We start from the raw sequence: 21,679 nt of genomic DNA on the forward strand, positions 1-21,679 counted from the left end.
ATATCTAGTTAATATTTTGGTATGTCGGTATTATAGGCAGAATTATGTTCCATCAAAATTCAGATGTTAAGCTTCTAACTCCCAGTACCTCAGAATGTAACTGTATTTGGAGAGGGGGCCCTTACAGAAGTAATAAAGGTTAAATGAAGTCATAGGATAGGTCCTAGCCCAATACGACTGGTGTCTGTATAAGAAGAGGTGGTTGGGACGCAGACAACACAGACTGAGGGATGACACAGTGAGGAAGAAGGTAGCCTTCTGCAGGTCAAAGAGAGGCCTCAGAAGAAACCAACCCTGCTGACACTGTGGTCTTGGACCAGCCTCCAGAACAATGAGAAAATAAATTTCTCTTGTTTTATTTTTTTTAAGTAAGCTCTATGCCCAATGGGGCTTGAACTCATGCGTCCAAGTTCAAGAGCTGCATGCTCTGCCAACCGAGCCAGTCAGGTGCCCTGAAGTTTCTGTTGGTTAAGCCTCCCAGTTTGTGGTACTTTGTTAAGGCAGCCTAAGCAGACTATTAACAAAATCTCCCAACTTTCTCTACATATACATTCCTATGTATTATATATGTGTACTTACATATTTTCAAAAATTAGATTATACTCATTTGTATTTTCTAGCCTGCTTATTAAACTTAACATTATAAAGTGTTCTTACGTCTGCATTTTTACAATGTGATTTTTAATAACTGCCTAAAACATTCATGACTTATTTAATCAAACTTCTGCTATGTGACTTTAACATTGTACATTGTTTTAATTTTTCACTGCTATAATTAATAAGGTGATGACTATCTTCTGATTAATTCCCTAGGATTACTATTCAGGTAGTTGATAGGTTAAATAGTATGCATACGTAGAGGCTTTTAATATTTATCACCAAATTACATTTGATAAATTTTTTTGTTGTTGATTTTTTTTTTAATGTAAGCTCTATGCCCAACATGGGGCTTGTTCTCACGACACTGAGATCAAGAGTCACACGCTCCACTGACTGAGCCAGCCAGGTGCCCCACATTTGAGGATGTTTATACCAATTTACACTCCTACCTAAAATCTGTGAGAGTGATTGTTTCATGTGCCCTACTTGAATATTATAATTTCAAAAAAGTCTCTGCCACATTTGTAAGTGGTATAAAGTGTCATATTGATGTTTACATTTCATTGGCTTGATTACTAACAAGAATAACGTCCCTTCCATACATTCCTTATTGACCATCTATTTATAAATTTTTATTCAGAAATTGTATGCTCATATGTTTTGCTATTTCTTTTTAAATTTTTTCACTAATCTATTTGTAAGACTTCCCTGTAAGACATTCTTCTATCTTTAAAAGTAATTATCGAAAAGAGTTAAAGTATAGGGCGCCTGGGTGGCTCAGTTGGTTAAGGATCTGCCTTTGGCTCAGTTCATGATCCCAAGGTCCTGGGATCGAGTCCTGCATCAGGCTCCTTGCTAGGCCGGCAGCCTGCTTCTCCCTCTCCCTCTACTGCTCCCCCTGCTTGAGCACTCTCTCTCTGTCAAATAAATAAAATCTTTAAAAAAAAAAAAAGGTAAAGTAAAATATATGTCTGTGTATGTACCATGAAGTTAAAAAATAAAACATTGAGAATACAATTGACGTCCTTTTTGAATCCTTCCTTGATTACTTATCCCCACTTTATCACCTCAGAAGAGACTGTATTTTATGTTTTAATGTCATAGTTCATTTATCCCAAAACAATATATAGTATTTTGGGCGTGTTTTAAAACTTTATATAAATGGTATTATTGTCTAATATCCTTTTGTGACTTGAATTTTCACTCACAATTCCTTGTTAGGTTCATCCATGCTGGTGCATATAGGCCCTAGTCCCTTCGTTTTCACTGCTGTATAGTGTTCCACTGTGTGAATGTACCACATTTTATTTATCCAGTCTCCTTTCCCCCCGAAAGTATTTGTTATTAAAATAATCAGTGATGGACACTCTTAAACATGTTTCCTTGAGTGCGTGTACGATGGTTTCCACAGGATATGCTCCTACTCATGGAGTCACTTGGTTATAATGCTTACATATCTCCAATTTTGCTAGATGCTGTCAAATATTCCTATATACTCTCCAAAGTGGTTGTACCAATGGACACTTACACTAACAGTATTTGAGGGTTTAATTTGCTATATGTCCTTTCCAGTTATTATCAAGACTTACAATTTTTCTGATCTGATGGGTGCTAACGGTACTTAAAAAAACTTTTTATTCTGAAATAGTTTTAGACTTACAGAAAGTTGCAAAAAATAGTACAGAGAATTCATTTATCTTTTACCCAACTTCCCTTAAAGTTATCAACTTACATAACCATAGCACAATTACAAAACCAAGAAATTATCAGTACAATATTATTAACTACTAAACTACTGACCTTACACAAATTTCACCAATTCTCTCCCAGGGTCATTGTTCTGCTCCAGATCAGATGCGGGATCCCATTTCCATTTAATTGTTGTGTCTCCTTCCCATCTGTGACAGTTCCTCAGTTTTTCCTTGTCTTTCACGACCTCGATGACTCTTGTCTTTCACGACTTTTGATGAGTACCAGTTGTTTTGTAGCAATGTCTCTCTAAGTGGGTTTATCTGATGTTTTCTCATGATTCAATGGAGACTAAGATAAAAAAAAATCTTCCTTCTAGATGAAAATGACTGAAAGGATAACATGCTTCATTGTGAAGAACCCTGTCTTCTGTGGGCAGAGACAGATTACTGAAGATCATGCTGTTTTGGAGCAGGGGGCCTGGACTCATGTCCAGGGGGAAGTAAATGCTACCTGCAACCTGGCACAAGTCAGAGCTATGGACAGACTTGGGGCAGCCTTCAAGCAAGTACACAACCAATAGACTATAGAAGCCAGTGAGTACAATGATCAGTTTTTGGGCGGGGGGGGGGGGGGATTGAGGGTTGTGTAGTAATTCCTATCTCTTTTCCTCAGGCCTTTGGTAAAAGATTTGTTTGAAGTTATAGCCTGATTTTAGATGTGCTTTGCAGGGATCAAGAGAGAGGGTCTTATCCATGGTTGGGGTGCAGGATACAGGGAGAAAGGAAAAAGCAATTAGAACGTGGTGAAAAGGTGGCTGCAGAGAATGGAAGCCAGTCCAGTGCGAGTCCGGCTGAGGGACAAGCAACAACCATGACCGGTTTGTGAAACATACGCAATCCTGGGATTCCCAGAAATACTTTGGAAGAGAAACATCAACATAAGAACATTAACTGTCACACAGGTTGGGAGCTTGAATGGTTCCTTATTACCATCCTAGACCAAGATCAACCACCATTTTTTTTTTTTTTAAGTAATCTCCAACATGGGGTTCAAATGCATGACCCTGAGATCAAGAATCGCACGCTCAACTGAGTCAGCCAGGCACCCCAACCACCTTTTTCTTTGTGAAGCATCTCTCTATCCTCCCTTCGCTGTTGTTGCTACTTCCTCTACAGTCACACGGCTACTTGGTAGATATAATGTAGTAGGGATGTCTGAGATACTTTTGTTCTCATCTTACTTTCCATTTTATTTATTTCCATTTCCATAGCCCCGGTGTCTGATTCCAAACATGTCTGTGGAATGAATAAATGCTTACAGTGGGCTATGCAGTGTTCCAGGTGGGAATCCAAAACATCATTTAAGATGTGTAATAGCAGGTATAGCTTTTCCCTTCCTTCCCATCCAAGCAGATACTGGGTTCCGTGTTCATGCTCACAGGACAGGATGTTATAGGGAGAATAAGGTTTATCCGTAGTAAGATTATACTATGTGTCTTTGAATTAAATCCATTATGATACGATAAAGAAGCTCTGAGGAAAAAGCAAAATAGTGGTCCTGGGTAATCTAATTGGATTTGGGTGCAAAATATGTAAAATGTTCTGTAACTTCATTAGCCTGATTTTGTACACAGTTTGGTCTTTTGGATGGCTTCAATCCTCAAAACTGTAAACATGGAGCTTCTTTTTGTTCTGTTAACTGTTTCCTCAGTGCTAAATTCTGTGAATTTATCTTCTTCCAATGGGCACTCCTGAACTGTTTGGTTATCCCTATCTGGGAACTCACTTTTGCTACTGAGAACCTTTGGCTAGACCATCTGTTGCTCCTGCTTGCACAGGCTGAGGAAAGGGAGGGCCGGTGTTTTCAGTGAGTTAGGGAGGAGAAAGATGTGCCACTGAGCAGGGTAACCCTGGTGGCTAGCCTTCTGGACTTGGGTGTTCCCATTTTTGCTCCTTCGGGAAACATGTTCTCCAACCTAAACTGGAAAGTGTGAGATGGGCATGCATAAAGATCTGATGGTTTTGCTGCTCCCAATGCAGCACCCTAAATAATCCCTCAGCAAATTGCCTCGGTATGTTGCCTCTCTGAGCCTCCTCCCGCCTCTGGATGCCACCACTTGTGGTGATAAAGGACCTCCTTGGCATGGCTCCCATATTTTATGGTTGTATCCTCCCATGTGCTTGCCACCAGCATTCTAGGCTACAATTTTGTTCTTTAATTTGATTATGTCGGTTTTCATTTTCTCAGGGATTTCTTAGTTTCTGATCTACCAAGACTTCCCCTTCTTGTTTTAAGTTTGGCAATATATTTCCCTATTCTTAAAAAAAAAAAAAAAAGCGTATCATTTTTCAGGTTTGGTGCAGGAGTGGGGGGAGAGAGGATCCTGTAGACTTAACCCATCGGAACACCCTGGCAGTGTTTATTAGATAATCAATAGGTCTTCCTGATTACCTTGAAGTACTGCAATGAATGACTGAAGACCAGGGAGGTAGAGCATTTCCAAGAGATACTATGAGGCTGACGGGGTGACTCCTGTCAGCAATATAGTAAGACTGGATTGCTAGAATGTTTTACTTATTTTTTTTTAGTTTGTCTACTTCCATGAGAAGAGGGAACTGCTTAGCAGTAGAGAGAACTGGTAAAAAACAGTAATGATAGCTAACATTTAACCATCTCAATCACTGTGAGCCCTCTGCAAGTCACATTTAGACATCGCAGCCACCTTATGAAGCAGGTACTATTAGTATCCTCATTTTACAGATGTGGAATTGAGACACACAGAGGTTCAATAACTCACTTAAGGCTACACATCTAGTATAAGGAAGAGCTAGTGGTACAGGCAGGCTGACTCTAGAGTTCACTGTGTAACCACTACGCCAAGATGTGTGCTATAATGTCAACCCTCAGGAGTTTATAAAGTAGTTACAAGGTTGAAATGTCCATAGTATTGTTTTGTAGGGTAAAGGTTTGAAACAAGGCAAATGATGTCACTTCCATGTAACAAGTAGATATGATGAACCAGTAGTTTGGACATACGGTCTAGACATTATTGTTTTCAAACTCTCCCTCACTACTACTTCTTCATCCCCCACCCCCTGACATGACAATCAAAAACTTGGTAGTCACCCTTGACTCTTTTCTTTTTCCCACACAGTTCTTCAGCAAATCTGCTTGCTCATTCCTTTAAAACACAACATAAGTCTCATCCACCTCTCACATCTCCACTGTATCTGGGATCCAGAGTAAGGGGGTCACAATCAAGAAGTGCCCACCACCATTTCTGCTGCCCCAACTTCCCCGAGTCCCAGGAAGCCTAAGAGCCAACACCACATACAATGCTGCTCCAGAAAAAGGCTCATGCTGCCAAGACCCTGCCTGGCAGCAAGAGACAGGCCAAAGCAGAACAGGAAATTACCCTCCACCTCCCTTGTGCTTCCCAAATCTCTTCCTCCTGCAAATCCCCACACTTCCCTTTTGGCATGTATAGGAATCAGCTTCCTTTGATACCTTCTTGAATCTCTAGTTCAGAGAGGGACTGTGTTCCTATTTTTTTTCTATTCCCCATTAGTACCTAGAATGTTGTCATGTAGAATATAACTGCCATTGGGAACAAAGAACTTATCTAGATAAAAAGTTTGAACCAAACGTAGTGTTTCAGAGTAAGTATCTCAGTGACATAGTCAAGGTGAAATATAAACCATTTCTACCTAATTAGTTCATTACTTCTCAGTGTCTGGAAGGCATTTTTTTAAGTATATATATATGTGTGTGTGTGTGTATATATATGTACGTACGTATTTTGTTTAAAGTAGGCTCTATGCCCAATATGGGACTCAAACTTGTGACCGTGAAATCAAGAGTCACATGCCCTACCAACTGAGCCAGCCAGGTGCTCTTGTAATAATATATTTTTTGAGGACACCTTTAAGCACTACATTAATTAAGCCATTTATGCTTGTAAATGACAAATGTCCCTTCTAGTATAGAGTATGGCTCAAAACCATTTTTTTTTTTTTTTAAATCCTTGGGAGACTAATACCCTCTTCTCCACTGCTATACTCATTACCTAGGTATTAGAGCTGATTCTATATTTTGGAAGTTGATGATTTAGACATGACAAAAAATGAATTAAAATCCATACATCTTAACTTAATCCTAGAAAGTTGTTCAATTGTGAACACTTTTAGAGACAGTCCCCAAATATTCTATGACGTATACCTAGCTTTCAGGAAAACATCTGTTCTATTTTGGAGGTTCACATATATACACAAGTTCACTCACTTTTATGTCATAACTATATTTACATGTTACATAATACATTGATCAGCCAAAAGAGAAAAAGATACTTCTGATATTAAATGGCAACACAGTATAAGTCAAGATAACTAAATTATTAAACAGCAATGCTCTTATAAAGAGATATGAAAATACTCAATTTCATTCTATATTATTCTTTTTGATGGTTTCTATGGCCGTAAGCTGCCACAAAGTTTCTCTCTCACAGTATTAGCCAATCTACTGGCTTCTGAAACAACAGTTCCTGATTTCCCCCTATGAGTACTGCCTCTAAATACAAACAAGAAAACAACTGTAATTGAAAAAGGAATGTTCCACGGTCATAATTTCTCACTTGTGAAAACATTTTTGAGTTTGACTGTTTTATTCCCTCTGACAGGAATTTACAAGCTTAACAATTAATATCTGAATTGTTGTGACTACAGTGTATGGTCCTAAACCCAAAGATGGAATCAAATAATCTTCAAGAGACTGGAAGCAAAATATTCAGTACAGAGTGTCCAGTAAAAATGAACTGTAAAACTGTCTTCATATCTAGACTTTCTGCAACTGAAGACGAACAGTGAAGAGAGAAAGAAGCTCTCAGAAATCAGCTAGAGGCCTATGGGTATCTAAGCTCGGGGTAAGTCCTCAAGTTTAGCAAGGGGACCTTGGAGGCACCTCCTGCTGCAGTCACACCTCCCTGTCTGTGCTCCCTCTCACAACCCCTACTGGCTGAGCTACAGTTTTTTAAAAAGGCCTTTGCTGCAGGAAGAAGATTCATCACAAAGCATTTCATTTGTACAAGAGGTGGGAGCACCTGGCTAGGCCCACTGAGGTAACCGTGTATAGAAACGTTACATAATTGATTCAGTCCTCTTGGTTATCTCATTTTTTCCCCTGACAACTTTCTATTCCTCCTAATGTACTATAGTCTATTTATTTATTTTTTAAAAAGGTTTATCCACCCATTTAAGAGACAGCGAGCAAGCAAGCGAGAGAGAGCACATGCACACGCCCATGCACACCAGTGGGGGGAAGGACAAAAGGAGATGGAAAGGGAGAGAGAACCTCCAGCAGACTTCCCACTGAGTATGGAGCCGAAACCAAGAGCTGGACACCTAACCAACTGAGCCACCCAGACATCCCCTAATGTACTATAGTTTAGAAAATTAGAAACAAAAGAAGTTAAGGCATGCTAGGAACAAATTCAGTTGTAAGAAAAGCCAGCAAAAACACAATTCCAGAAAAATACAGGTCTGGGGCCATTTAAAAAAGGGGGAAATAATTTATGATAATCCTAAATTACCAAGGAAAACGCAAAATGTCTTAATATATTTTAAGAAAGTACAAAAGTTTATCACTCATTTAATACTTCACCAAAATAAATAAAACAAATGTCAGTTCTCTTTGAGATAAACTTCAGTTATCTGGGATATTTATTTTATAGGATATGTTCTCTTCTCTGGGAACGCCAGAAAATTAGTAGGAGACCTGTAATAAAATAAGAGCTCCCTAATCTTCACCCAGAGAAAGGATAACATAGGCGTAATGGAAGAAACATGATTTAGAATTTCCCACCAGTTTTACAAACCACAAAGCATCCCGAGATGTAAAACGTACATATCACTCGACAGTACTGTTGTTGCATGCCTGCTTATTAAATCCGATGTGCTGATTTAAAGTTACCTGAAACTTAGGAATGAATCTTGTCACATTCAATATACATATTCCAGGGTTTACTCTAGAAATCTGGATTATTTTGACAAAACCCCCCAAAAATTGTATTAGAGCAAACACTAAGAAACTATGATCTAAACTTTTTAAAGTATATAATGAGGTTATATAATTAGGACAATTTGGGACAAGATTCATGTTTGATAAAAGAGAACAGTATTTTTCTCCGTTCACACTGTACCACATAGATTTTTTACCATTAACTATTTGAAATGTTTGCAAAAAGCAAAATGCTCTAATAATGAATGGTGATAAATACACAATAAAACATACAGTCATAAAAAAGATCTGAAAATTTAAGAACAGGTACAACCTTGACTTTAGATTATCAACGATCTTTTTTATCAACAAAATCATCTATGGCTTTTTTATAAAGGGTTAGGTAAAAATTCTACTTCCCCAGGTTACCAATCCTTTCACCATAGCACAAAATCATAGAGCTTCACTGTTAACATTTATTACTATGGTTTCAATTCTATTTTGGGAGTGAAACTCCAGCAAGTCCAACATTAATGACTAATGCCATACTTGTTTTATATCACATTATTAAAACGAGTAATGCACTTCAGTTCCTGACGTGCGCAGTATATTTTCATTTCAAAAACACCCACAACTAAAATAGATATTTAAAATCTTTATTGTTTCATCATCAAAAGTTTTCTTTCCATAGAAGAATGGCAATGCAGGATCAGTGCATATTCTATGGAAAATTCATACCTCAAATAACTAGCCTAGAAATCAGAGACAGCACTATGTCAAGCTAGTGTGCAAGACGAAAGACACAATGCTGCCAATGCAATCAGTATACAGAAAGAATATACAGCTGTTAGAAAAAGAGTCTATGGCCAAGTGAATAAAACAGTAGCAGTGCACTGCACTGATATTCTAGAACAGAAAATGGGGAGGGCCAGAGGATGTACTGCCTGCAAAAAAGAAAAAAAAAAAATCAAGTAGATCACAGGCACTGAGTTCCCAACTGTATGGCCATCCTTCATGCGTACCTGTACCCTCCTCTTTAGGTCTCTGTCATTGTAACACCGCAAGTCGTGTCCAGCCTACTGTCTAAGTGGGACGGCCACATGCAGATCTTTCGTTCTGCTGCCCATCTCACAGCTAAAGTCACAACATGGCTTCAGCAATAAAACTACCTGTGGCCTTTACGCATCTTCAGTAAAAAGCTGAACAAACCCAAAATCTGTTCCCATTTTCTTGAGAAATAAACTCTATAAAATAACAAAAGGTAGTTGTCATGATCACTCAGTTTTGTCTGAAGGCAAAATAATTTTCCTGTAACTATACTGACTAAACACACAAATATCCTCAACAACATACTGTCAGACCAACTCAAACACTTTCCTAACTGGCTCTAGAAAAAGGTATTGATAATTGTTGAGATGCAAATGACCACTACCATTTGATCATGCCTGGTTACCGGGAATTTTTTGGTCAGGTCTGTGTTTGAAGCTGCTATACAGCTGGATTTGGCTACTTTGCATTAATTCACACAATAAATGCCATTTAAAAGGAAACAGCATATCTATCATGATGAAATAAAAATCAAGAAAGTTGAGAGGTATACAGGAAACTTGTCTTAAATATTTTTAAATTACATATGATATAACCTTAGAGAATAAGAACTACAATTACCATGGTCTAAATCTTAAATTGTTAATGCATCACTTCTCTGCAGACTAACAAGTCACTTGTTAATCATGTCAAGGCCTTGCGGGGCAGGGGGCGCTCGGCTTGTATGGCATAGCGATTACTTTCCAGGTGAGATAAACACCTCTAATTTAAAGTGTTATTAGACTATATTTGAAAAGTTATTCTACTTAATATATACAATGTATAAAATAAGTTAAAAGGAGGAAGGAGGGAAAGGTTTTCTGGTCTAGATGACGCAAACATACAACTTTCCCTTATCAGTAGTATAGTTCCACGTATGTCTGTTTCACCCATGGTAAAATATGGAAGGCTGATAGAAGATCAAACATTTCACTTAGAGATAGAAAGAGGATTCAAAAAGTGGAATTTCAACGTCGTTTCTTCCCACAATGCAACTCACTCTAACAATAATAAACATAAATAAAAACCATCTCAAAAATCTGGTTTTACACGCTTACCTTTAAGTTTAACAATAAATTCTTCTAACAACTGAGAAGAAAAGCACTCCTTTGCAGCAATCCCATAAAATAATTTTCAACTCACAAAACACCTGCTTCCTGGCAAAACCAGCAACCCTTAGGAGGGCATGGGCATTAATACTTGGCCCCTCTGAGGTATAAAGGCAGCTATATTTGCGCTGAGTATACAGTCTATAAGTATGCCAACAGTCTGTATGTTTGCATAAAATTGGGAGTGATGTCATCCTGACTGATTGAAAACTTCTCTGAACTTTTGCAATGGAGGTTAAATAATTTTAAGACAAAAGATGTCCTTTAGCCCAGTAATAGCCAGCAGAAATCTAATTTCTAACCAATGCAAATGGTTATTACATTTTTAAAATGCTTAACATTGCATACTGATTTAAAAAAGTAACTAAACAGGGACACATAAATATTTAAATTCAGCAGGACACCACAAAAAGCATACTAGAGATAAGTGTGAAATCAGTCAAGCTTTTCCAAAAGAGAAAATCCTTTTAATCCTTCAGCAAGTCTCTGTGAAAATAGTATGCTTACAATAAAAGTGAGAAGGGAGCACCTAGAATACCCCCAAGAGGCTTGCTGTGCCACTCAGCATCCCTGCCCCAGCTCCTGTGCGCGTGGATGGCCAACAAATGACAAGAAGTCCACTTGACAATAGTGCAGTAATTCCTCTCACCACTGCTGCCAGCTGAAGTCATCATTGCTTCCAAAGACCAAGAAAAAGCCCAGTATAGTTGCAAAGATGACTGTGTTTCCTGTGAGAACAAGTGCACAAGCTCCCCACTCAATCTAGGGAAATAAAATAAACACTTAGTTAATAGACACATGAAAAACAAAAGGAGAATGAAAAGCAAATCACATTCTAGTTGTAAGCCAATCACGATCTAAAACAAACACAATTTGTAATAATAACTTTCGCTCTACTGAACACTTAATGGTCTTTCTATATTGCTGTTTTTAATTTGCTTCCTTTAAAAAGACAGAAAGTCACAAAGATGGTAATTATTCAACAGCTAGACTTCTGGACTCAGGAGGCAGCACAGACTTCTACAACTTTCTGTTTATAAAGAAATTCGCTCCAACTCTTCTTCAGTGAATCTAAAATTGTGTCTAAAATCTAAAATCTAAAATTGAATCTAAAATTGAGAGCAGATTTAAGTACCAAAGATGAGAATACACTCATGTGCATTCTTTTAAAGGGGTAGAAGGAATAAGTGCCTTCCCCATATGGGAGGGTGGCTGGCCCCTGGCTTCTCCACCTCCTCAGAGACAGAGGAGTGAATCTGACTGGCGAGTCTGAGAGGAAGACAAGTATATGGAGCCCGGCGCCCCTTCTCCTCTTCCATCCTTTCCCACCTGCCAAGAACACAAGGTCTCCTCAGGCCTGTGGCCTGTGGTTGGTAAGCCCCGGGTAAGTTGATGTGCCCAGTTCTGAGAGTGAAGTACAGACCCCAGCCATGCTCCCCAATATCATTTTTATCAGTTAACAACAACAAAAGTAAGATTATCTCTTTTCTCTAGGATCTTATGTCCCTCATCTCTTTCATGTCATTTCACAAAATATTTTTCCTAAGACAATTTTAACACAGTCTAATGTTAATAGAAGAACATTCACTTACCAGATGTGCTCTGGCAAACACAATAGGGAGCCCAAAAGCTGAGACAACAATGCCTGTTGTAAGAAATATGGCAAGTTCCTTACAAGCATTACTCATAGCATCTGTATCATCCACTAATCTTCTCGCTATGCAGTATGGAATAGGTGAAAGGATGTAAAAAAACAGAACAAAGAGAGGCCAGTATTGGCTAGAAAAAAAAAATAAGTTAATGTAGTTTTTGCTATCTATGTCATTTTCCTACACAACAATATATGCTTTTTAAAAATAAGGACCAAAGAAATATTGCAAGGTACAAAACATGATACAGTTTAAAAATAAACAATAACCTGAATGCTGAAAAGAGAAACATTTAGAGTCACAGTATTTCTATAGTCAATTATGACACAGTGATTAAATATTTCTTATACTAAAAAAAATGCTTTATAAATTAAAGCAGTTGGAATCAAGGCCCAAAATTAAAATTTTTTTTTATTTTAGCTTATAAATAAAGAGGCATATGGAAAATAGAAATATTAACACAGTCATTTTTAAAATTCAAGACTCATGCCCTTGACTCCTAATGAATGACAGCCTTCTTAGGGTAAAGCTGGAATATCCCCAAACTCTTGTTAGGTCACTGTGAACTCCCCAAATACCAAAGTCAAAATGTAGAAAACAAACTGAAAGTAATACTGAAGACTTTCAGTCAGAATATAGAAAATAGATGGCTTTTAATGTACAGTCTAGCTATTGTATTGTGCCAATGTCATTTCCTGGTTGGATAATACAGCTACAGTTATGTAAGACAGGGCCACTGGGGGAAGCCTGTGTGAAGGGTACAGGGGACCTCTCTGTACTATTTTTGCAGCTTCTTGATAGTACGTAATCATTTCAACTTAAAAAAACACAAAAGCCACAAAAAGTGAAAACTCCAAGCCGCCCATATTTCTCCTGCTTTCTCCTTCCGCTCTCCTAATGACCTTCTTGTGGATCCTTCCATATTTCCATATAGATAAATTGTAACAACATGAATCATTGTACTTTTCCATTTAACAATGTATCTTGAACACCTTGACATATTAGCACTTACAGCTCCTCCTCATTCTTTTTAAGACTGACTACTACTTCCATTGATGGATAAACCAGAGTTTAACCATTTCTCCTTTGTCAGGCCTTCAGGATGCCTCCAGGTTTTTTGTTTTTTGGTTTTTTTTTTTCTGGTTGTTATTATAAACAAGGCTGCCATGAATATTCATACTCTCCCCTCACTACACATATCTTGGCAAACACCTGCCAGTAGATTTATATGAGAAATTCTAAGTGGAAGGACTAGTTCAAGGAATATATACATTTCGAGAGCTACAAGCAAACTGGCCTCCAAGACGACTGCCCGTAACTATTCCTCCACCCACTGCACAGGACAGTGCCTGTCTGCCCACAGCTTTTATCTCTGCCAAAGGATCTTATTTAATTTTGAGAGAGGCTGAGTATAATTTCATGTGCTTATTAGTAATTTGCAGTTCTTTTTTCATATTTGTTGTGCAAATTTTTCTACTTAGTTGTCTGTATTTTTCTTACTAATCTATCCTCTTAATTTTTAAAAGTTCTTTCTATCCTATGGAAAGTAATTGCTTACATGACTTTTTTTCATAGTTAACTGTCTCTTGATTCTGCTTCTGGTATTTTTTGCTGAAAAGACATTTTATACTTTCTTGTGTTTAATTTTATCAATAGGCACTCAAAACTGAGCAGTAGTGCAATAACCAAAAGTGTTTTTCTCACTTTAAAAAAGGTTTGTCCTTGGTAAATGAACGTTGAAGCTTTCATTCAAAAAATTTATAAAGCTTTAAAAGTAGAAAAATTTTACCCCTAAACACTCAAAAAGACAAAAATTTTACATACTTGTATATTGGAAGGGCACATCCAAGCATCAAAAACATCAGCCCAATTGCTCCTCCAAAGGACAAACTAATCAAAGCTGCAAAGTAAATAGAGTCAAATACAAATATTAATTAAACTAAGTATTATTTTTATTAATATTAGTATTAGCAGTCTGAATATTACCTGTGACCCCAGAAGCAAAAAGCAAAACACAACACAAAAAACAAATGCATTAAAAGTGAGTTATCTTCAAGAGTGTAAGTTATCTATAGTCTCAAAATAAGTTTTTTGTGTCATCTTCAAGGCAAAATAAAGCAACACTGATTTTCAAAGCCCTGACCCATCGTGAGCACACCACCACATTCCCTCGTTACTGGCTCCATTTCTAATGAGTATCCTAGCCCTCCAGATCAATGCTCTTCCAGTCATTAGTGTTGTATTTACTCCACAGATCATTAGAGTTTGAAAAGCCGGATGTGGAGAAACTGCATTCTCAGCTTTACTGGACTTTAGAACTTTATCCTATGGGAAAGTCTCTCATGATCAGCTCCTGCTTATTGCACATACACCCTCAATGTGCTCAAAACTGATAAGAGTGTCCAACAACATCTGGAGTTAATAATTTTAATCAACTAATTTTGATATAGATCTTTGAATAGTTTACAAAACTACAGTTGGGTTTCTTCTACACATTGGAAAATGTGCAGGATAATAGGTACAAATCCTTCTTTGGTTATCACTATTTTATGATATTTTCACAAGCAACAGATGCATTCTACAGGTGAAACATAGTTTCTAAAGTTATACACACACATATACAAAGCATTATACTTTATAAAGTGTTTTCACTTTATAGTGAGTTGTGAGTAGAAATAACTTTCTTCAATAGGCATAGTTAATCAATGGCCTAGAATTAAGCAAAGATATAATCGATCCATTTATTTATTTTGAGTTCTATATAACCTGTATTTCCGCAACTACATTGGCTAAGAGAATAACTTAGGTGTTTTTTGTCTTAAAGGATGTAGTCCATTAACCTTAAGAGAATTATTAAAATTCAAGAGTTGTAGAAGGTCTAAAAGTTATCGGGAGAAAAACTAACACATACAAACCAAAATTAACAGTAAAGGGGTTAAATGCCGCTCAGTACTACTGATAGACTTCTCTGGGTTAAAATGGTGATAATCAAGGACACCCATTCACATGGTAGGCTGGCAAGTTTGGTTTTCACTTAGATCACGGATGTAGGTCATGTCAACCCTGAACACATTTATTTAATCCCTAATGCCATTACATTTTCAGTTACACAAAAAAGAAAGAAAAAGAATTGTACTTTTTTAAAATTTTATAGCAGATAACTTCAAGTTTACAATGGAATGCAATGTCAACTATGAGGAAAATACTGAGTTTACCATTTGTTTTGTTCATAGGCCCTCAAAATCTGGCCCTGCTTACTCTCCTGACACACTCACACCAGCCTATTAACCCTTGCTCTCTGCACTTCAGTTACACTGGCCTTTCCTCTCCTGGAAATCAGCAGGCTCCCTCACCCACATGGCCCTTGTACATGTTGTCCCTTCTACCTCAGTTTTTCATTCATTCATTTCATTCAAGAAATATTCAAGAAATACTTACTGAGAACCAAATACATAACAGGTGCTGGAGATATGTTAATAAACCAGACAAGGCCCTTCTACACGCATGACGCTTGCATTCTTGTTCCATTCCCTTCCTCTTTCTTCCAAGTGAACTCCTCCATGTCCTTCAGATCTCAGCTCAATCGTTTTTTCCTCACTGAAGTTTTTTCAAACCTCCTGCTAGACCAACTCCCTCAATTCATTCATTCAACAAATATCTATTGATCACCTAATACATGTCACACATTGTTCTTGATACTGGAGATAAAGCAATGAAAAAAAATCAAAGCTCTTGCTCTCATGAAGCGTATATTCTAGCAGGAGAACAAAATGATTAAAAAAAAAAGAAAACTAAGTTAGCAAATGAATGTTAAGTGTTATGAAAAAAATTAGGTAGAGTAAGAGGATGGGAGTGCTAGTCTAGACAGAGTGGCCTGGGAAGGCATCTCTGATGAGGTAACATCTGAGCAGAGATTTATATGAAAAGCGGGAGTGAATCATATGGATATCTGAGGGGAGCATTCCAGCAGAGGGCCATGCATGTGCAGAGGACCCCCACCCCCCATACTGTATACATCCCTTTTGCTCAGTTATCACAGCTGTAATTTTATAATGATTTTTAACTGTTTTTCCTCTTTTAAATAAAGACTTTATTTATTTTAGAGAGAGAGAGAGAGAAAGAGTACGCATGAAGGTGAGGTAAGGAGCAGAGGGAGAGGGACACGCAGACTCTGTGCTGAGCACAGAGCCCAACATGGGGCTCAATTCCATGACCCTGAGATCATGACCTGAAGCAAAATCAAGAGTCAGATGCTTAGCCAACTGAGCCACCCAGGCGCCCCTGTATCTGTTTTTCCTGAAGAGCTGTCTGGTCCACCACAGCAGGGAAAAAGTTTTTCTGTTGTTGATACTCACGCCCCAGCTCTTAACACTGAATAATAAATATCTGTAGAATGAGTAAAAAGAACCCAAGGGAAAAAAGAAAGCTACAGAACTGAAGAGGAGGGGAAGATCATGCCAAAGCAGCCGAGTAAAAACAGCACATAAACGAAAAGTCAGGAGACAATGGGTCCCTAGCCCCTACTAGCCACTTAACTAGCTGTCTACATAATCATATCAGAGTGTCAGTTCTTTCTTCTATAAAATGAGACTTGGATTAGAACTAAAACGCAAATAATTCTCTGAACACTAAAGGTACTTGTTATAAGACATGCTGAAGAAATAAAAATCCATCTCCACTTAAAATCTTTTTTTATGTAACTGTATAATTAACATACAGTGTTAAATTAGCTTCGGGGAACCATCTCCACTTTTTGAATGTAGTTGCAAACAGCTAAATTCACCACTATAAATACTATATAGTAACACCTTATTTATTCAGAAGCCATTTATCCAGAATATAGTTTAGAATCCTGGAGGAAACAAGGATCACTAAAGAGTAAAACAGATGTCACAGAGCCCATACATTAAAGCTACCATTCTTTATAAACAGACCCTTAGGCTCTTATTCAGTCGTTATTTATTCATTTTTTTTGATACAGTTGTTGTATGTGAATTTCAGCAGAATAAAAAAAAAGTCACCTATATTCATTTATACATTTTTTTCAATAGCAATTCATGTAGCCAGAATAAAATTAAGCGAGAAGTAACTTTCCCTACCCAGAAATGATCACTATTACCTGTAACTTGTAACATAAAATTTTGTTAAGTCTGAAGATCTTGTTTCCCACATTGAAACAAATGAGAAATAGGAGGTAGAACTGCACATAAGCAAGATCTGCCCTCTGACAAGAGAGACTGGAAAAAAAAAAAAAAACCTTAAATCAGACAGAAAAATTTCAAAAAGCATACCCGTTGTGGTAATCTTGGCCAAAAGGCAAGTAGCTTTAGGGCTTGATGGCCTCTGCAGTAAGTCTTTCACGACAGAGAACAGTTACTTATGTTCTTATCAAAAAAGAAAGTCTAAATTCTTTGAGTACACTCTTAGAAAGTTAATAAAAGAAGATCTATTTTTTGAAAATTTAAAAATGAAAACAAGGTAAGATTTAAGTATCAAAAAATAACTTTATGTGACATCTCACCTCTAATCACACTGGATTAACCCCAGTGGTGTTAAATACATTGCTCAAAAGTGCTCTCAAAACTTGTAAAGTTTCTCCAAGTTTATGAAATCAGCAACTAGGCTGATTTATACACAAATTTCATCATTTGTGTATAAATGGTTGTCCCAGATGACACATCAACAAGGCAAGAATTTATACCGTAATTGAGTGATGAAACATTTGGAGGGCAAAACTTAGATGAGTCTGCTTTGTAGTTCCAAAGCCTCTAGGCTAGGGATGGAACAGCCCAATTACCTAAACTCTCTAGAGACAGGGTGCTGATTCTGTGACTACAAAGAAATTAGCATAGCAGGGACCAGTTCCCTAACCTGGGAGTTACCAGAAAAATCTAATATATAGCCAAATAATAGGCAAATGGCTTAAGAATTAAGTAATGGTCTCCAATTACAGCAACACTCCTGCCTAATACAAAGACAGGCCAAAGAAAGAAAATGTCCTGATAAACAGTCATAACAATCAGAAAATCTTATTAAAACCAAAAGTGTAAGTACAATTCCATCTGAGATAATTTCACCTCGTTAATATTTTCCTAAATTTGGAGAAGGAAGTTACAAAGTTATTTTTTTTAAGAGGGAGATTTCCATTGATGACACTGAAGAAACAAGAAAGGACTGGGAAACTGGCAACATCCTTAAAAACCACAGCATTCTACCCTGCCTTTCCACACAAGGATTTAAGAAGATCTATCACAGTTCAAAAAAATATTGAAAATGAACTTTGTTGCTTATCTACTGACAAAGTTTTACATCAGTAATGAAATGTTTTCAGACATTAAGCCAGAAACAGTAAAAATGTGACTCTGGGAAAGCAGCTCAATAAAAGTTGTCCTAAAGTAAATAAATTACACAGAAAAAAACAGTGCTATCAAAGTTCTTCACCTCCTGCTTGCCTGTCTCTTCTACAAAGCCGCAGGTCAGGAAATCAATGCAATTCGTGGTCAAAAAGTTGAAAACGCTGTCAACGGTGTTTCCTTCTAATCACATTAACAAAACTACCAATCAATTTGAAAGAATGCAACCTTCCTTATTTCTAAAGAAAACAAATAAACGAGTAATTTTTCATTAAGTTTTAACACTATTTTATTTCTTTAACAAACCCAACTAAAAGCCTCACCGTGCAACTGTGGAGAACAGGGGCACTTCGGGGTCGCTTAGAGGGTCTAATCCTATCTGACAAACACCACAAATCAAAACGCATCAGTTTTTGAAGCCTGTAAAGCTTCGAGGACAGATCCTGGGAGTGGATATGATGGCCAAGGTTTCAGAAAGAACCGTCCCTAAGTCCTTCCAGGGCGTTCCGGAGGGACTCGGTTTGGCTCAGCACCCGAAGATCGCACTTGTGCCTTTAAGAGGGAAATGACACTGATTTCCCGTAACTGGCATCTCTAGGGGCCTCAAGCCCCTCAAAACATCCGCTCGCCTCTCTTCGGATGCAAACTCCTGCAAAACGTGTGTGATGGCCCGAGGTGCTGCGGGACTCTCGCAGACCAAGGACCACTTCATTCTTTGTACGGGGGCCGATGGGTGGGAGAGAGGCTGCCGAGATCAGCAGAAGGGGCTGACGGAGAAGCGCCGCCGACCCTGCTGGCCCTTCCCGGAGGGCGCCGCGCCCAGCTCGGCTCCCAGGCTGCGAGGGCGGAGGCGGGGGTCGAGGGGCGGGAGGCGGCCGCCAGCGCAGGGACCTCCGCGGCGCGCGCCCGGGACGGGGAGGCGGCGTGCGGGGGCCGCGAGACAACCCCTCCCGCTCTCTCGGGCGGCCACCCAGCCCTCCGGCGCCCTGCGCCCCAGGCCCACCTTTGATGCCGGCCATGGCGGTGACGTCGCTCCTGGCTCCGGGACCCGAGGCGGCAGCGGCGGCGGCGGCGGCGGCGGCCAGGAGACCGGAGACGCGCGGCGGCGGCAACCAGACAACACCCGGAAGTGCGCGACGCAGCACTTCCGCCGGCGACTCGCGCTCGCGCGGGGGCGCGGGGGGCGCGCCGGGTTGGGGGTGGCGGGGCCGACCCCTTTTTTCCCTGACGTGGTGCTGTGCGGATTACCGTCCTCGCAGGCTTGGCGTTCTCGCCTCGGTTCCATTCCTATTTTCCCCTCGGACTCGGGGAAGCTCCACTCCCCATCCCCCATCGCGGATCCTGCAACCTCCCACATTCTTGGAGGGTGTAAGGGAGCGCGTGTAGCCGCCGTCCTTTGGGAGGAATGCTGTGATGTCTTCGGAGGATGGTATTCTGGTCTTTAAAGCGCACCCTTTGCTCTCTCCTCCCCAGCCTTGTAATAGAAGTCAGTCCAGTTAGGTCGTTGGCGCTTGGCTCCTTGGTTTCCGACACAAATAGGGTTCTGGTGAGCCCCACCTCCACCCGTAAGGAGCGCGGGACCAGTAAATACAAATACACATTTTAATGCAAATCCGATCTCTTGGGAGTCTGTGAGAATCGCTGTTTATTTGTTGTTTTTTTGTTTTTAGTAATAGCAGGGCTAGGGGAATAAAAAGGAGAAAGCAGAGGGACAAATATATTTACTTAAGTCATCTTTCAAATGCATTCAACATTTACTATGTTTGGGGAACTGGGCTAGGTACTGGGGTGAGCAAAACTAGGTGCGGTTTCTGCCCTGAAGGAGCTTGCAGTTTGGTGACACACAGGCACACACACACAAAAATGTAAAATTGTAACAGTGATAATTGCTAGGAAGACGGGTAGATAGTCCTTGACAGTCTGTGATTTAGATCACAGAAATTTCCCCGAGGGAGGGACAACGGAAGGATGAACGGGTGTGTAACTAGAAGACAAAAGGGAAAAACCGTTATGGGGAAGAGAGATGGTGTTGGGGGCGGAGATGGGAGAAGAGGTTGGATGGTGAGCTTGGGAGGCAAACTGGGCCCCAGGAGCTTGGTCTGTTGGAGAGAGGAGAGAAGGCGAGTGGGATTGCTCCCGGCTAGGGTAGGACAGCAGAGTCCTATATTAGATTTCTTCCCCCTCCTGAGCAACGAGAATGTTTCCAAGGATTTTAAAAAGATACGGGTGGAGGTGCTTGACATAAGATTTGAAATTTTCAGTCTTTTCAGTCACCAGACTAAGGTAAACGGGCATGTAAAACGTTGTTGAGTGAATGGTTAGAAGAGATGTTTCCAAAATGCTTTAAAATGGGAGGTACTGAGAGCTAAAGGTATTGTCCTACCCTGCTTCTCTCCACTACTTTTAGGGTTGAATTATAATTTTTTAAAAAACAGGTCACTTGAGGCTTAATGTCCCCAATAAATCTATAGATATGTTGTGGAGGAGTAGAATTTTTTTCTATTCAAGTTAGTGCAAAAAATGCTGGCATCTTCTGAATCATGAAGAATTTCCATTTAAGGACTATAGTAGTGAAAACACAAGGCGAACTCGAACATATGCTATAGAAATGTTGCTGTTTTAAGACAAGTCTATGAACCACCAGCTCCTTTCTCTAAACTGAAGCAAGTGTATGCATCCTACTCTCCAACCACCTTGAAAGGAGTAGGTGAAATTCTTGGAGATATAAATGACTCTGTGACTCCAAATAGTCACCACTAACACCTTTCTTGTTTTGTTCTGCAGTATTCATCCTTGAAAGCAGGATGGTTGAGGGAACATAATAGAGATAGCTGATCAGTGGTGGTGGTATTGGTGGTGGTGAAAGTGATAGGTTCTTATCTCATAGACTCATAGCTTGGCTCCTGGGGGAAAGATCACATTTTAGGAAGCCTTTTGGGGCTTCCACAAGTCCCTGTAGCTGAGGTAAGTGCTAGTCCCCTAATTTCCTCTTGTGAATACAAATGGGTTGGGCATTGCAGATATTCATCCTTGATAACATTAACAGGCAACTGGGATTGTTCTTCAGGTTAGAAGGATCTATGTTCCTTTGCTTCCATGGTCACAGAATCCAATGAGATTATGCTCCTTTGACTTTTTCATGAGATCCACAGTGTTACTAGCAAGAAAACACTCACCATCCTAAGTACTAATTTTGGTC

At 39.2% G+C, this 21,679-nt stretch overlaps 1 protein-coding gene across 1 annotated transcript; it reads right to left on the reverse strand.

The window, feature by feature from the left end:
- Nucleotides 1-10,923: 10,923 nt before the first annotated feature.
- Nucleotides 10,924-20,069, reverse strand: LEPROTL1 (leptin receptor overlapping transcript like 1). The gene is made up of 4 exons (XM_027597507.2): nt 19,484-20,069; nt 13,952-14,027; nt 12,071-12,257; nt 10,924-11,240 (listed from the first exon to the last, which is right to left on the reverse strand). Exons 1-4 carry the CDS (start codon nt 19,497-19,499, stop codon nt 11,124-11,126), a joined length of 396 nt encoding a protein of 131 aa, XP_027453308.1. The 5' UTR covers nt 19,500-20,069; the 3' UTR covers nt 10,924-11,123.
- Nucleotides 20,070-21,679: the final 1,610 nt, after the last annotated feature.

This window comes from Zalophus californianus, chromosome 2 (assembly GCF_009762305.2).
Source record: "Zalophus californianus isolate mZalCal1 chromosome 2, mZalCal1.pri.v2, whole genome shotgun sequence".
NCBI classification, from domain to species: domain Eukaryota; kingdom Metazoa; phylum Chordata; class Mammalia; order Carnivora; family Otariidae; genus Zalophus; species Zalophus californianus.

What these genes read in the sequence shown, in the direction of transcription:
- LEPROTL1 (XM_027597507.2), bottom strand. An exon ending in TGTGCCCTTCCAATATACAA is followed by an intron (nt 12,258 to 13,951) that starts GTATGTAAAATT and finishes TTTTTTTTCTAG; the next exon opens with CCAATACTGGCCTCTCTTTG. An exon ending in TGTTTGCCAGAGCACATCTG is followed by an intron (nt 11,241 to 12,070) that starts GTAAGTGAATGT and finishes TTATTTCCCTAG; the next exon opens with ATTGAGTGGGGAGCTTGTGC.